General features: G+C 51.4%; 6 protein-coding genes across 6 annotated transcripts; 4 read left to right on the top strand and 2 right to left on the bottom strand.

Annotated features, from left to right (window-relative positions):
* Positions 1-243: 243 nt before the first annotated feature.
* BDV17DRAFT_254810 (putative 26S proteasome non-ATPase regulatory subunit Nas2) lies at positions 244-1,563 on the bottom strand. Its single transcript, XM_073756830.1, has 4 exons — positions 1,281-1,563; positions 1,140-1,212; positions 738-1,090; positions 244-655 (listed from the first exon to the last, which is right to left on the bottom strand). The coding sequence occupies exons 1-4, from the start codon at positions 1,443-1,445 to the stop codon at positions 524-526; spliced, it is 723 nt and encodes a 240-aa protein (XP_073618884.1). The 5' UTR covers positions 1,446-1,563; the 3' UTR covers positions 244-523.
* A 1,721-nt stretch (positions 1,564-3,284) lies between these two features.
* BDV17DRAFT_279749 (putative Rho guanyl nucleotide exchange factor) lies at positions 3,285-6,059 on the top strand (the record flags this gene model as incomplete). Its single annotated transcript, XM_073759768.1, has 6 exons — positions 3,285-3,875; positions 3,936-4,244; positions 4,296-4,496; positions 4,585-4,779; positions 4,811-5,045; positions 5,095-6,059. The coding sequence occupies 6 exons, from the start codon at positions 3,285-3,287 to the stop codon at positions 6,057-6,059; spliced, it is 2,496 nt and encodes an 831-aa protein (XP_073618883.1).
* A 744-nt stretch (positions 6,060-6,803) lies between these two features.
* On the top strand, positions 6,804-7,295 carry BDV17DRAFT_288138 (SBDS family protein; the record flags this gene model as incomplete). The annotated part of the gene is made up of 3 exons (XM_073761328.1): positions 6,804-7,000; positions 7,055-7,178; positions 7,236-7,295. The coding sequence occupies 3 exons, from the start codon at positions 6,804-6,806 to the stop codon at positions 7,293-7,295; spliced, it is 381 nt and encodes a 126-aa protein (XP_073618882.1).
* A 209-nt stretch (positions 7,296-7,504) lies between these two features.
* BDV17DRAFT_214307 (mismatch-specific DNA-glycosylase) lies at positions 7,505-9,213 on the bottom strand. Its single transcript, XM_073755482.1, has one exon. It carries the CDS (start codon positions 8,677-8,679, stop codon positions 7,561-7,563), a length of 1,119 nt encoding a protein of 372 aa, XP_073618881.1. The 5' UTR covers positions 8,680-9,213; the 3' UTR covers positions 7,505-7,560.
* A 370-nt stretch (positions 9,214-9,583) lies between these two features.
* On the top strand, positions 9,584-10,824 carry BDV17DRAFT_279746 (kinase-like domain-containing protein; the record flags this gene model as incomplete). Its single annotated transcript, XM_073759767.1, has 6 exons — positions 9,584-9,744; positions 9,782-9,807; positions 9,846-9,920; positions 9,979-10,124; positions 10,158-10,472; positions 10,678-10,824. 6 exons carry the CDS (start codon positions 9,584-9,586, stop codon positions 10,822-10,824), a joined length of 870 nt encoding a protein of 289 aa, XP_073618880.1.
* An 829-nt stretch (positions 10,825-11,653) lies between these two features.
* BDV17DRAFT_214276 (arrestin (or S-antigen), N-terminal domain protein) lies at positions 11,654-13,692 on the top strand. The gene is made up of 2 exons (XM_073755481.1): positions 11,654-12,274; positions 12,326-13,692. Exons 1-2 carry the CDS (start codon positions 12,073-12,075, stop codon positions 13,612-13,614), a joined length of 1,491 nt encoding a protein of 496 aa, XP_073618879.1. The 5' UTR covers positions 11,654-12,072; the 3' UTR covers positions 13,615-13,692.
* The last annotated feature ends 1,880 nt before the right edge of the window (positions 13,693-15,572 follow it).

Below are 15,572 nucleotides of genomic sequence, written 5' to 3'. Positions count from 1 at the left end.
GGACCTGACGCGAGACAGGAACTGTCGAAAAAGTCGAAAGTCGTGGGCGCGACAGACGATGGGGGATAGAAGAAGGGGTGGGGAATCAAGGATGAGGGAGAAAACAAGAGGGTCGAAGAAGGTGAGCGATAAGTTTTGGTGATGGAATTTTTGCCCGCCAGTCGGTCACTGCCTTTGCGGTCACGTGATGCAGCCTCAGGCAACTAGCCCCGCGGGTTTACTATCAATGATTCTTTCAGACTCTTCTCTCAGAAATTCTTTCATTTGCACTCTTCAGTCAACTATTCCGTACATGATAAGCTACCGGTATTCCTCTGACGCTGAAATCAAATCCAATGACCCGTAAATGAGTAACGCCGTCCATGCCTTCTCGTAGTAACAAAACCCATCGTCAATCGTCACATTCCTGTCTGAATGTCCCATTCTTCCCTCATTCTTGGTTAAACACTATACACCTGGATATGGAGATAACAAAAGCGCAATTTGATGCGATAGGCCCTGATCAAAAAACAAAAGGTGGCCGCTAAAGAGGTAGAAGATGGCAGCCCAATAACCCGCGACCGCCCCAATCACGGCGTGGCACGAGTTCCAAATCCAAATTGGCAGGGTTTGCGGGCGTCGCTCCGTTCCTAGATATCTTGACAATAATGGTACGCTGAGAGAGATTGGTCAGCTCGGCTCATGCTTGTACAGGCCCACTAGGCGAGAGCGACACAACAAGGCGAACGGCAACTTACTCCTTCGTTCTGCTGAACCACCTCGGCCACCTTGGAAAGGCGCTCATGATTCAACCAGTTAACCGACCCAAAGCTCCTGATTGTATCTCCAGCCTGTAGTCCGGCCTGCCCAGCAGGGCTCCCAGACATGACACTGTTTACCTTCGCGAATGGTGTCAAAACACCCGTCGCAGCGGTCGATGAGGTAGGTCCAGAAGGTCGAGCTGCAGAGCCAATTATGTTGCTTGTAGAAGTTTCGTTACTTCGGGTGCTCTGAAGACCGGCGAAATGCGAGTGAATGCCCTTCTCAACCTGGCTCATGACCTGTTTATGATCGTAACGGAGCCTGATTATCTGCGCTCGAATGGTGCGAACTAGACTAGTCTCAGCGACTATGTTGTTGATTGTGGGGTAATGCCTTACTTTGCGCAACGTCGATATCATCACGGGGGAAGCCGTCAAACGTCGTCAGCGCAGTATTCATGTTCACACCGTGCTAGTAGACGAAGCTGTTGTCAGCAACTGGATCATAAGGACTGATATTTCAATGTAACTGATTCTTACAGAACTGAGGACGCTGCTGAGGGCAGAGAGTTCTTCTTCGATTCCTTCTTTGTGTTTCATCAAGTCGCCCATGGACAGTTTCGAGAGATCGCGGGGAACCCCTCCGGACGTAGATCCGGAGGATACAGTGGGAGCATGGAGATTGTCTGCCATGGGTATGCCCATTCTAGAAAATCTAGAACATGGTGAGGTAGTGACTTGATAGATTGAAGTTCTTGAGAAATTGGTGATCGGTGGCAAGCGGGGAGATTCGTCGGAGTTCGAGAACAGACCTGGAGACTGGGGGAGCTGGAGGCTTGGCACCGTGTCCGCTCCTATTTTGCACTACCGCTGGGCCCGCTCCCACATCCTTCTTGCGTCTATCGTGACTGATAATACTTTCTCATCGCAAAATAACCTTGGACACCTCTGTTCCACCACCGCGTCAAACAATGAATGAGAGAGGTGCGGCCTCTCTTTTCGCGATCGCAGCAACTCGTCTCGCTGATTGATGGGCTCGGATGTTGCCTAGAACCTCGGAATGGCCAGGAAGAAGGCGTAGCCAAAGCTAAACCCATGAGCGGTATAATTTGATTGACTCCCCGCTAAAATATGACAATGAGCGCGTCGAGAGCGCCCTAAACCCTCGGGTATTTGGAGGTATCATAAAGCGATCTGGTGCAGTCAGAGAACCTGACAATACACTGTTGAACACCAAGGGCCTGTTTTTGAATCATGGTAGACATAAGAAACCCGCTAGCTGCCAGGATAGCAAAAGTCTCTGCTCTACGCGAAGGACAATGCGGAGATGCGACAAACGTTCTGGATATCCACCCTAGGCTTATCGGATGTCGTTTATATACAATGGCAGTCCCGTTATGGCAACGCAGTTGATATCTGAGACATCATTTCACATCCGGTCGACCCTTGTGTAATTCGCAACGAGCATCGTCAAAGTCACCTATGACAGTTACTATCATAGAACCTAACGCGCGAAATGATGATGCCTCTAGCCGATCATCTAGCATAGACGTCCGTGCGAATCCGGTCGGGTGGGCAGTTGTCCTTCCCCATGTGGCTTGAGGAGATAATCAGATTCGAAATCCAGTGAAAGGTTGTTAGTATCTGCAGCCATGTCCATCACGTCAGAGGATCCTTCTCCGCAGCAGTAAGCTTGTATCGAATGGCTCCTGTTCAATCGCACTTCCGTCTGCCTGGAATGTTGCAGTGCCGGTGGCCAGTGAGGGGGGAAGAAGAGCTTTAAAGTGAGAAGCAAGTTGGTTCATGGGAACTCACTTTCTAGCAGCTGCCAGCATTGCCTAACTACTGCATGCACCTTCGGCTCATGGATAGCCTGGGCGATTCCCAGAAGGGAAATGCTATCCCAAAAGCAGTAAATATGGTATCACGCAAAGTAAAAAGCCCTTGCCAAAGGCAGTAGTAAAGGGTCTGGTCGTTTCCGACGTTCCGGAACTGCTAGTAAACGAATGTGATACATGGCCCCCGTGGCAGGAAAGGCTGACCCTTTTTGGTCTTGACAACTACAGATCTGGCTCGACATCGGCTTTATCTCACATCTCACTCGCTTCTTCACCCAATCTTGACTGCAAAAATGCCAATTGGGTATGATCAACACTCCCAGGCTCTCTCGGACGGCATTCATACATGGCCGATCGAGGTCGAGAGCCACGGAGTGCGTCCACGTACTCTAGTGAGAGGAGGTAAGAAAGCGACTGCGAAAATGAATGACGCATTGGTTGTTTGGCATTCAACTTCTGGCGTCTCTGCAACCGCAATGCACTCTGGCAACTGCTCCAGTCTTGTGGTCAGTATATGAAGCGTTCCAAAGTTGCGCGTGGCAACTGGGAGTGCTTACCTAGGTACCCTTCCACCTTCCTGATCCATATGCTAAGAGGCTCGGTCGTGACTTCCATCCAACATGTGGGCAACACTTTGGGGAATTCTCATACCTTCAAGCAGGTGACGTTGACTGCACTGAGCGAACAATCAGTGTTTCAGCATAGCATGGAGTCATCGATCGATTCGCTCGTTACTGTCGAAGAGTCCAAGGAGGTGATCGAGCCTGCCATTATTTCTATCCCCTCGCCCGAACTTGACGACGAAAAGTTTCAATTTCCAGATTGTTTAAGCGCCAAAACCTCTCTCGACCGAGCCTCTACTTCTGACCGAGTCCCCATACCCTCGCCCTTCAAACGATGGGTGAACAGCCTGCGACCCAAGAGGGCTTATGAGCAGCAACCGCTTGTTGAAGACTGGCATTTCATCTCCCGAGGCAATGACAATAAAGGAACACCGTCTCCGTGTCCTGGGTCGTTGGAGCAGCAATGGGAGAAGCTCTCTGGGAGATCCTCACACCTTGGCACAATCAAGACAGCGACCATGAGCATTGCGAGCCAAAGCGTCATAAGATCAAGGAGAACTACGCAAAGTAGCATTAATCGAAGCAAATCCGACTTTCGAAACTCAATGGAGCTCTCTTTGAGTACTTCTATCGACCAAGAGGCTCAGAACCGCGCTTGCAAGCGACGGCAGGTCCTTCAGGAGATTATTACCACGGAATCCGACTACATCTTTGACTTGAAGGCTCTTGCAAACGTATTTACCAGACCTCCTCAGCTTCAGTTGCCGTCAGCTAACGTGTTCTTGCATCTACAGTTGCTCCTGATCATCTCGGCACGTCCAGAAATCTACCACAACGTCCAGAGAATCCGCGAAAGTCACGAGAGCTTTCTGAGACAGATTAGGATCCTGGTCCCAACGTCTAACCTTTCACGGGCTCAAGTCGAACGGATGATGAACAATACAGAGCAGAAGCGTCCACACGCCGTTGACTTGAGCATTAAAGCATTCCAGAGTCGATCCCTGCGAATACAGAATCAAAAGACGTCAACTAGTCGTCGCCTGAAGGAACTAGCTTCTGAAGCAAATGAAGCCTTGCTGGTTGCTCGAGAAATACGGAACTTGGTATGTCGCTGGAAGATTGATACTACACCCCTGACTTAACAATTTCTGCAGTCATATTCTTTCATCAACTACAAAGAGTTTTGTGAGAACTATGATCTTTTACATGAGGATACTGCGCTTTTACGTCGGTCAGTACGGAACTGGCAAGGATTTGAACAAGGTATTGAGGCCTTGACGAAATCAGCCGCATCCATGGAGACACGCTCACTATACGACAACAAATCGTTGTGCCTGAATGATATTCTTATCAAGGTTCGGCCAGTCTATGTCTTACCAGTCTGTCGCTCTAACAAATCTTTAGCCCGCCCAGCGTGTATGCAAGTATCCGCTTCTACTTCAGGAATTGCTGAGATGGACTCATATCCAAGACGACCCGTCTGCACATGACGAAATAGGAGAGGTCTTGGAGAGCGTCCGTGAAGTGCTCGCCGAAATCAATGAAGCAACCACGAATACCATGAACAGAGACCTTGTTGAGAAGACATTTCTGCTTCAGGATATGCTCGATCTTAAATCGGCAAGTCTGCTACCTCTTGTCGACGACTATGACTGACGGTTACTGCTAGGTTACTTTTAACGATATCTATAAACAACTGGGACCGATGACCCTTTGCGGCGTCTTGTTCGTGACATATCGAGCATCGACACAGCCCAGACAAGTAAAGGGAGCTTTCATGGTGTGCGTCCTATTCAAACATCACTTCTTCATCGCCAAAATGAATGATGACTACCGGAGACTACGGCCCCTCGCTTGTTTATATATCTCTGATGTGAGAATAGATGGTTTGACCAACGGAAAAGGTACACAGTGCCCTAACAAATTACTTGGTAGCTACTTACGCGTTGACAGGGTATGATTACTTTTGTGAGTTCTCGTGGAAGTTACTATTCCAACTTGAGGACGAGAAATTTGAGCTTGTTCTCAGCGCCTCGTCTGCAGCAGAGGAGAAGCAATGGAAAACCGGTATCCTCAAATCGGCGGCCGCTTCAGTCGACGCGCCAAATGCAGTCTCTTCCGAGTTAAGAGGGAGCTCATTCCTGATTCTGGACCTTGTTCCAGAGGAAGAGGTTTCCGACATCGCGCCTCAATTATCACGCAGACCTTCTTTACAGACCCTAGGAACCACGCAACGCGTCCGCTCCGACTTGCAACCTATAATCATTCGGAAGACGTATTGCCCGCACAAGCACGGCCAAACACAGCAGGTTGGCGGCGAGCTAGACCGACCCAAGGTCCCTCCCCCTGTCCCGCAGCCATTCACTATTACGGCAAGGAGACAGGATCGAATCCGCCTTGAGCGAACTATTTTCCCCATTTACACTCGCGATGCACTTCCATACCCTGGTATGTTTCTGGCACCAGGCGAGCTTTTCTTCGGACCCGGTTCAATCATGAGGCATCTCAGCCTCCGGTCAAAACGCTTCCAACGCTCAAGCTCCATAAATCTACCGACTCCCTTGCAGAATGTGACCGAGGTACAAGGAGTTGACGAGACCGAGGATAAGATGCAAGCCTTCAAAAAACGAAAGAGGCGAGACGCGACCGATTTCAGCCATAGCCTCGAACATGAAAAGAGCTGGATGCTACACAAAGACAGCGCTCTGATCATAGGCCGTTCCAAGACGCTGAAAGTGAGGACGAGCCCCAGACCGAGTTGTAATTCGAGCTCGCAACCAGCCGCCAAGGCATTCAAGGCAGACAGGGGCTCCGATAACTCAGAAGCATCTTTACGAAAAGGCCTTTGGTCGATATTCAACTCGTTGTCTTTGCGACGGTCCAAGAAGAATGCTCGTCCGAGACTTAGTGGAGTATGATGATGCAAGGATCTGAACAAAGTTGGGGATATAGTCTACAGGGCCATGTTTACTCACATGGCCTTCTCTGTATGTAATCATACATGATCGTTGTGGAGTTGGAGGGACATCTGAATATTCTTAGGCTTGGCGAGACGTAATGAGTGAGAGCAAACCCAGCAACGCCAAATGACGATGAGAACAACCCGGTTCCGTAACATATAATCCATATTTCGTTTCCACAGGCGGTATAGCAGGCGACCAGAAAGGGGAAAGAATGACATGAACTGTGCTGTCAACGACGCGAACCTTCGGAGGATACCGATGACGTCGAGGGTGCGGATGGCCGTCGCATGCCATGAAGCTCTACAACAGCTGCCTAGCAGAGTCCATGGAGGGGTAAAAGGGAAGCGTGGATCTAGCCAACCCAATTATCTCCAGCGAAATGACCCCTGCAAATCCAATACTCCATCGTTGGTCCCTCTGAGTGTCAAACAAGCTGAGCTCACCGAAGCTCGACTGCTGCCCCAGAGATCCCCTCCAGTGACGTCACCAAGACTCATCACGCCAGCTTCCACCTCAACAGCTCCGCCAGCTCTTTATATACCTCACGCGACTTCCTCTCTCACACATTTCCTTACAACCACCAATTTATCCTCTTGACTACTACATATACCCCTCAAGCTATCTCCATCTCCAACCCCGCCACAACAACACTTTACATACAACCTTCCTTTTCCCAATATATACCCACCACAAACCACAATGCGCGCCAACGACACCTCCAGCAAGGTCTTCTACAAGGGCAAGTCCGACGACTTCATCGTCTTCGTTGACGACCCCGAGATCCTCCAGAAGTGGAAGAACGACTCGACGATTGCCCTTGCCGATGTCGTTAACGGGTGGAAGATTTTCGTTACTCACAAGTATGCCCCCCTCCCTCACCCATACATCATCACACCGTATACCTCTTAAGGTAGATGAGGGGCAGATGCTAATGGTTAATTTGTTCGAAGGCACGGATCCCAAGGCGTCCTCGACGGCGCAAGCAAGGCCTCCCTCGAGAACGAATTCGGCACGCACAATGATGAGGAGTGTGTGAAGAAGATTCTGCAGGGGGGTGAGTTGCAAGGATACAACGTAAGTCCCTCTTTTTTGCTACCAAGTCTTAGATCGAATGCTAACGTTTGGCTGCAGCAACGCGAACGTAACGGCGAGACCAACATCAGCAACGGACCCCGGGGTAACGGGAATTAGATAATGTGAATGAATGATTAGGATGCGGAGTCTTCTAGCGTTTCATGATGATAAGGGATGGGTAGCATGATGGTAACGGCACTCGCGGGGATTCGAGGCCTTCATCGCGCCCGGAATCGGATGGATTTGTACTTTCATAAATTACAATAAATGCATCAATCAAACCACAAGGAATGGAATGATATCAATCTATTTGGATGGAGCTTGTTGAGACTATGATATGCTATGCTATGTATCTTCGTAGTTCTACTTCTGTTTATCAAAACTAGTTCAGGACTTGAGCTGCGGTTTGTGCCTCGGGTTGAGGTTCGGTCTGGGCTTCGGCTTCAGCTTCGGCTTCAGTTCCAGCCTGACTCTGATCCTGAGAGCTGGCCTGACGCCTCTCAACAACCCAAGCACCCAACTCATTCCAAACAGCCTGCTTCTCAGCCATCGACATACCCGCCGCAAGGCCACTCGTCGTCGTAGCCACAAACACCCTTGCCCCCTCCCACCCCTCAGACTTCCCCATATTCTCCTCCTCATCCTGCCACCCATACCGGAACTCCTCTTTCTTGATGGCTCGTCCTTTTCTCGCCCTCCATACAGACTCCCATATACTCTTCCCCACAAGGCAAACACACTCAGGCTTCTTCTCAGCAACCTTTGCCTCGAGAATCGGCACGCCAGCGTCCATCTCCGCTTTACTGAGCATACTCGCGTCGCGGGTTGCACGCTCGACGATGTTCGTGTTGCCGATGTTGTAGAGCTCGGGTAGCTTGTATGTATCTGAGGGCGGGTGACGGGCGGTCGTTATTCCGGACCAGTGGAGGAGTTTCCAGAAGAGGTTTGAGGGGTGCGCGTAGGCGAAGCCCGTTGTGCCAGTTAAGATGCCCGGGTTTACGCCGACGAGCAGGAGCGTTAGGTTCGGCGGGATCGTGTCGCGGAGGAGGGACGTAGGAAGGGACGAGGGCGAGAATGTTTGACGGCGGCCGGCGGAGCGGGAGCGGCCACGGGGTGTGCTAGGCGTTGCTGATCGTGAAGGGGATGTAGATGCGAGGGATGGGGATGCGGTTATCGAACGGGACTTGGAGCGGGTGATGCGGCCGGAAAGTGTTGGTGTTGATACCGGAGATGTTGATGTTGATGCTGCCGATGTGGCTTGAGGTCGTCTTCGTTTCGGCGTGACCTGAGTCTCCGCTGTCGTATCGAGTTGGCGTTTCGTTTCCTGGGATGGCGAACTGGCGGACATGGCCGAGGCCTCCGAGACGTGCACGTATTTATTCAAGACTCCATTGAAGCTCGTGATCTGGTCGACAGGGACGGCGTTGTCGTTGGGGATAGAAGCAGAGACAGCGTCAATATCCTTGCCGGGTGCCTCTGCAAAGAACGGAGGCGTCGCCATCGTTGCTGCTTGCGCTCTGCAATCTGGGGTTCTCGAAATCGGTGTGCGGTTCGTATACGAGAGAGAGCTATGCTAGCTGCTTGGAAGGTCAGTGTTTGGGAAAAGGTTAATTAGGTGTTTTGGTTGGGTTTGCCACTGTCATTGCAAAAAATTTTGGCTTGAAAACCCGTATTCATTATGAGAGGAGGAATTCATTGGGTTTGTTGGAAGACAATTCCACCTACGCCTGGCCGAGGACAAGTTCGATGGCAAATCAGGTGGATCCAGGCACCGAGGCACCAAGGTATTAAGCACCAAGGCATCAGAAGGCATTAAGGCAACAAGGCAGCATGGTAGTAACTTGCTCATTCGCGTCGAGACACAACTCTCTGCCTCAAAACATTCATCAGTATTTTTGTTGTTGAGAGCATGATAATCGCTCGACTTGCAGATCGGCCAGAGACGCATATGCAGAGTGGTTTTTCCTAGTATTCATTGTGTGGTCTTCGCCACCAGCAGGATGCTCCAGTACATGAGTCTACGCCTCAATTGCTGTGACTTCGTCCAAATAAATAACGTTGATAAGCACTAGCTTGTTTGTGCTTCCACTTCTCTCCTTCCCCGTGGGTCAAGGCTTAAGCCCCCAACTCGAGATCAAGATCCTGGTAATTTCGAAATATGAAAAAGCCATGCTCCTCGCTTCTTCGAACATCATTAACGCCCGCGCCTCATTATCCCATCTTTAGACGGGCAGGCCTGTCATACCGGCTTCCGTTTCACCAGCAGGGTAAACGCAACTCACCACTCAAGGCAGTCGAGCCATCAGGATCGGCTAGCAATGCGACTCATATCTGGTATGAGCCCATCGAAGTTGTGGAAAGGATGGAGTGCTACAGTGCGGGAGGGTAACACCCAGTTACTATCGATGATCGCTTCCGCGACCGCTACGGGGTTGTCTATAAACTCCCATAAACTCGGCCATGGTTCTTACTCAACGACTTGGTTGGCCCAAGACGAGATATCTGAGAAATATGTTGCAGTCAAAGTTTGTACAGCTGATTCAAACCCCCTTGAAATCGACGTCATGTCCAAGCTTTCGAAACGACCCGCTATTGACTCCAAGCTCGGATTGTCCAAACACCAACAATTGTTAAGCGTGGGCAAGGCTATGACCCCTCCAGTCTGAGACAAATTCAACATTAAAGGACCGAATGACGAGCACCTCTGTTTCGTGACTAGCCCGGCGAGAGTGAGTCTTTCCGGTCCAAAGGATGGATTTTGGGCCAGCCTATTCCCAGCTTGATGTGGCTCGGGTGATAGCTGCGCAGCTTGTTCTTGCGGTTCATTATCTCCATTCCCAACAGTACGTCCACGGCGACCTTTATTACGGAAACATTCTCCTCCAGCTTCCTCATGGATTCGACCAGCTTTCCGCAGAAGAGCTATACGAGTTACATGACGAGCATGTACTCGAACCAGTCAACTGATATGATGGCAAGGACCTTCCACCAGGAGTCCCACAACATGGCGTATTACCTGTCTGGTCCGGTGAAGCAAGTGAAGATATACCTCTTGCAGAAGCCCAGATCCTTCTTTCAGACTTCGGCGAAGCATTTTCACCGGTCCAGGAAAATAGATTCCAGTCCCATACACTTCTTCTGATCCGCCCGCCGCAGGCGCGATTCGACTCAACTACGCCTCTGACCTTCTTGTCCGATATCTGGCCGCTTGCATGTATCATCTGGTACATTATGGCCCAGAGGACGCTATTTGAAGGCCTCTTTACTAACGAAGGCAACATGACTTCCCAACACGTCAACTTACTGGGCCCTTTACCGGATGAATGGTGGAGAAATTGGGAGGCCCGCCAAGGCAGGTTCACTGAGCATGAGGAGCCACTTGCCACTTGAACCTCGAAAGCTTGAATCGACTCGAACATTGGAGGACCGCTTCCGCACACACATTTAGCGACCACGGATGGAAGAAAGAATGCCGCCCGTTGAATAAGACGAACAAAAGGCCTTCCTTTCCATGTTGCGCCCGATGCTTGCTTATAAACCAGAGAATCGTCCTTCGGCGCAGCAAATCTTCGAGTCTGAATGGATAGTGAGATGGCCCTTCCCGAGTACGAAAAGATCTGCAAGACCAAGCAATCTTGAAATATAGATGTTGTCAATCATAGATTGCAGAAAAATCTCTTCGCTTGAATCTCTCGAACATGCACCGAGAATCAGATGATCGGGCCTAGACTCCTAAACTCTCTGCGACTGACAAGGAACAAACAATTGGTCCACGGTCCGAACTCGGCGATATTGAAACCACATGGCTGTCGGGTCGTCCACGTTTGCCTTGTTTTGACGGCTTGAAGGACACGAGTCAGGCCCGTTGTTCAGCAGTTGGAGGCGCAATGCGCTTATTGGAGGAGAAAACTCCCAAGGGCGCAAAGGATCTATGTCGCGAAATGCTATCACCCGGCAAAATCATGGTAACCGGAGTGCTTTGCGAGGGAGAAGCATGTAAATAAATCATTTGCGACTCCGAGGACAAACCGGAGAAAGAGCCCTGCCGTTAGAGGGGATTTTCTTGGTATGCCGTTGGTACCCTTGGTCTCATCATGCGACTTGCTCAGAAGCCGGGGCTGGACATGGATGTTGTCAAAAGGCGTGCAGTAGAAATTCTTGTCACTGAACTGGCGAATCAAAGGCCCACAGAATTAGTGGCAGTAAAGGGCGTGCAATAAGAACCAGAGAACTGGGTCATCGGGCCCACCTCCGCCGGTTGACCTTTAAGGGCAGGCTGCGAATTACCTTTGGAGGCTTAGGGCAGACACTCTTTGCCGTGGGGGAGTCCAGACTGTGGAGAGGAGATGGAGGTGTAGACTAGACCCATGCTCAGGAAGTAAAGAAGAACCGCTGTTCAATATCCACGACCATGCCGCGATCTCAACGTTGAAAGAGAAAAGAAGGACAATTAGTAAGGAGGCAGCAGAATACGAAGCCACCACAGCATTGACAAACACATTCCTCGCATGCGTATACGAGTTGAGTTGATTTCTCATCGCTGGCGTCATTTTGGCGAGAGCCCCATTTGTCATCTCCAGTCTGTCATTGTAAGGGCGCATCCGATCCACGCAGTCCAACTAGCGTTCCTTTAAACTAAACACCAAACACATTTCTCTGACTCACGATGCTCTATATAGAGATGAGCCTCCCCAACTGCCTGGACCTGCTCCAGATCCAGACTCCAGCATCGACTGTACCTCCGGGGAATTCTGCAGGCTTCATACAAACATTCCACCGAGCAGCCCCCTAGACAGCTCCGTATATCTTTTGCCTTTGTCCGCATGCCTTCGGGGATTTCTTCTACTCTACACTTCCTCACGACGCGAACCGATTTCCCAATTTGACAGCCTGAATGGCCGCCTCTATCCTCACCAGCGGCTCCAGGGCTGCCAATGCGCTGTATTCCCTCGCCCGGCCTCAGATCAAGATCGACCTCGCTGGCGAGAAGGACAACCTGATCAACAACTACATTACCGGAGACCGCATCGAGGGAACAGTGACTGTCACCGCCGCCCATCTAACCAGCTTCGATGAGCTGGAAATCCAGCTAGAGGGTAAGCACTTCTACATTCAGCTTCATTGAAAATAGGTGCTGACCTTGACAGGGTCTCAAACGGTTTCTGTAGAACGCGGCGCGGTGCCAGGCCGCACAGGAGCAACACAAACATTCTTACGCCTCCGCCAGCCCATTGAAGATGATCTCTATCCTATGCCTCGTGTCATCGAGCCCGGACGCACCTACCGGTTCCCCTTTACTTTCGTCGTGCCCCAGCACCTTCTTCCGCACATCTGCAGCCACTTCAAGTCCAACGCCCACATCCAAGATTCTCACACCTTACTCCTCCCCTCCATGGGCGAGCCCATGCTCGCCAGCGACGGCAAGTCGGTCTTAGACGACATGTCGCCTGACATGACGCGTGTCACATACCACATCCGGGCCGAAGTGTTACAGAAACCCGTCGTGGGCTCCGCAAAGTCTCTGAGGGCCACCAGGAAGAAGATTCGCATTGTCCCCGCCGTCGAAGAGCAGCCGCCCCTGACAGTTCTGGACAACGACCCTGTCTACCGCGTGCGCAAGGAGAAGGATGTCCGGCGGGGAACGCTGCGCCCGCGGCAAGGACGGCTAGTGGCCGCCGCATCCCAGCCCAAACCGTTGCAACTGAGTCCTCCGAATGCGCAAGCCCCTTCCGAGTCGGTGAACACGGCAGCTACCGTTCATCTGCGCTTCGACCCTGTGGACGATGAGGAACCGCCTAGTCTAGGCACCGTCTGGAGCAAGTTGCGTGTTGCGACTTACTACACCGTGCACCCTTGGGACGACTACCCGACGGCCTCGGTCGTTTCCGCGCTGGATATGTCTGGGCGGGGTGTCTACCAGGATACGGTGCCTTTATCGAGCATGTGTGTTGCGTCTGCGCAGTGGACCAAGCAGACGGGGGATATCGTCCGTCGCGACTCGCTTCAGTCGACGTCTTCTGCGGAGTCGATTACGGGGCCGTCTGCTTCGTTTTCTGGAGAGACATATTATACGGCTTCACTGACAGTGCCGGTGTCCCTGCCGAAGAGCAGAGCCTTTCTTCCAACATTTCACTCGTGCCTGATTTCTCGCATCTACATTCTCGAGCTTTGCATCTCTTATCATACACCGAACATGAACATCTTCACCCCGACGATTTCACTAAAGCTTCCGGTCCAGTTGACTTTGGGTCCAGCAGGAGGTACCTCGAGACGGTCATCTGAGGAAATTACGCAGGAGGATGTTGATGCTCAATTCTTCAGCCCGCGCAGCGTGGCGCCTCCGGAACTGGATTCTGTGGCTCCGCCAGATTATTCAGAGTACCGAGCCTTGCCGTCTCCATTAACTAGGAGGCCTCAGGAGATACGATGTTCATGATTAAAAGTTCTAGCCCCGGCGTTGGATTTGATTTGATACCTGATACCTGAATTCTTGGATTCACTGACTTTAGTGAATGGGTTATGCACTGTATAGATCTAGATTAGTCTTAGTCCTACTTTAATCCCCGGTAATGTCTATGTTATGCATTGCTTCCGACTGTCCTACCACACTTGAGGCTATTCACTGATATTGACTATAATTTACGAAAAGTTTATCAATTCACTGAATTCAGTGGCTGAGAATGAGAAGGGCTCTGGGTATCTTTACGGACTTTTCTAGCCAACTTACCTCCATCACTCTTATACATAGAATTCTAGATCAAGGCAAATCCCTAAGCTTAGATTGGCTACCTGTGTTACAAGCTGCATGTTTGTCCACTCCTGTGTCTCAACGAAAATGAAGCTATACTTCACTTCCCTCCTCCATCCCCCACACTCCCGCCTCAACAGACCACCAGCAAAAGACTATAAAAGCGCGCAACATCCCCATGCCTTGAGCTTTTCTCTCACCTTCAACCGCCTCAACTCACCCGCCTCGCTTCCACCCTCTACCTCGGGCTCACCCTTGCCTGCGTCTTCATCTCGACGAGCAATTCCACCCTCAACACCGTCAAAATGAAGGTCCTCGCCCTCGCCTTGTCCTCTCTCCTCGCCGTCACCGAAGTCTCCGCTCTCCCTCCGGTCTACCGACACAATCTCAATCTCAGACGTGAGAAGCTCAACCTAAATGTCGCCCGTCAGGACGTCGATGCTGCTTCTGCGTCTGCAGATAATGTTGGGATCGAGATTGAGATTAAGAGCAGCACTACCAGCACTTCGGTCTTGACTGATCCTGTTCTCACTGCGACTACACCTGAAGATAACGGTGTTGCTGAGACTATTTCGAGCTCTGTTTCGTTCTCTTCGGAGACTTTGATTGCTGGTGTGAGCGATAGCACTTCTGTTAGTAACACAGCTTCTGCCACCATCAGTGCCAGCTCTACTCTCACTTCAGCGAACGAGGATGTCGACGAAACCACCATCACCTCTTCTTCTGCCCCGGTCTCAAGCTCGAGCCCTAGTTCCAGTGCCACTCCGATATACAATGACTTTGGCACGATCTCGAGCTCGAGCTCGGTATACCTCGCTAGTTCTACGCCTGTCATCGGCGGTGGCATCTTCACCGGAAACGGCGATTACGAACCCAGTCCTAGCGCAAGTCCAAGCTCTAGCTCCAATGTCATCCCAGTATACGATGACTTTGGTGCGGTTTCGAGCTCGCTTTCCGTCCCTAGTTCTACTCCTGTCATGGGTAGCGGTAGCGGTGCCTTCACCAGCAACGATGAGCCTAATCTCGGCGATGAAGAGCCCAGCCCCAGTGACAACTCTATCTCCACTTCCATCACAGAGGGGACCAATGGCGATGCCATGGGCAATGACAATGGTAAGGGCGCCGACAATGGCATGGGCGCCATATCAAACGCAGGCTCCCTCCCCAGCCCTTCTGCTGGTGAAGGAAGTGCAAACGTTGTCACCACCACTGTCTACATCTCTGGCTGCAGCGCTAGCGATAGCCCCAGCCCCAACTCCGGCGCCAGTGATGGTGAGGAGCCTCCGGTCTTTGTAGACCCTCTTCCTGCTTCCAGTCCGGCGTCTAGCCCTGGCTCTAGCCCGATCTACAATCCAGCTCCCAGTCCAGCCCCGGTCACAAACGGTGACGCCGACGGCTTCATTGACCCTATTCCGATTCCTGACCAGTTTTCCAGTCCAATGGCCAGTTACACTGCAGTTTACGGCGGTGGCAGCGGGATTATTCCAGAAGTCAATCCGACCTCGAGCGCAGTCGCCAGCCCAGTCTCCAGCCCGGTTTCCAGTCATGTTCCCAGTGCGTCGCCCAGTGCTTCACCAGGCAACGGTAATGCTACCGGAATCTTCCCAGGGACCGGCGGCGGAGTTGACGGAACCACCTACCGTTCA

This window comes from Aspergillus undulatus (assembly GCF_047715775.1).
Source record: "Aspergillus undulatus strain CBS 261.88 unplaced genomic scaffold BDV17scaffold_7, whole genome shotgun sequence".
In the NCBI taxonomy this organism is placed as follows: domain Eukaryota; kingdom Fungi; phylum Ascomycota; class Eurotiomycetes; order Eurotiales; family Aspergillaceae; genus Aspergillus; species Aspergillus undulatus.
Note: the sequence above shows the minus strand (reverse complement) of the source record. Positions and strands in the feature narration are given on the sequence as shown.

Excerpts from the sequence above, each read along its gene's own strand:
- BDV17DRAFT_254810 (XM_073756830.1), bottom strand. The coding sequence starts at position 1,445 with ATGGGCATACCCATGGCAGACAATCTCCATGCTCCCACTGTATCCTCC. Across the intron at positions 1,091-1,139 it reads TGATATCGACGTTGCGCAAA|TTCGCACCATTCGAGCGCAG; the intron begins GTAAGGCATTAC and ends AGACTAGTCTAG. Across the intron at positions 656-737 it reads TGGTTCAGCAGAACGAAGGA|CGTACCATTATTGTCAAGAT; the intron begins GTAAGTTGCCGT and ends AATCTCTCTCAG.
- BDV17DRAFT_214307 (XM_073755482.1), bottom strand. The coding sequence starts at position 8,679 with ATGGCGACGCCTCCGTTCTTTGCAGAGGCACCCGGCAAGGATATTGAC.
- BDV17DRAFT_214276 (XM_073755481.1), top strand. The coding sequence starts at position 12,073 with ATGGCCGCCTCTATCCTCACCAGCGGCTCCAGGGCTGCCAATGCGCTG. Across the intron at positions 12,275-12,325 it reads GCTGGAAATCCAGCTAGAGG|GGTCTCAAACGGTTTCTGTA; the intron begins GTAAGCACTTCT and ends TGACCTTGACAG.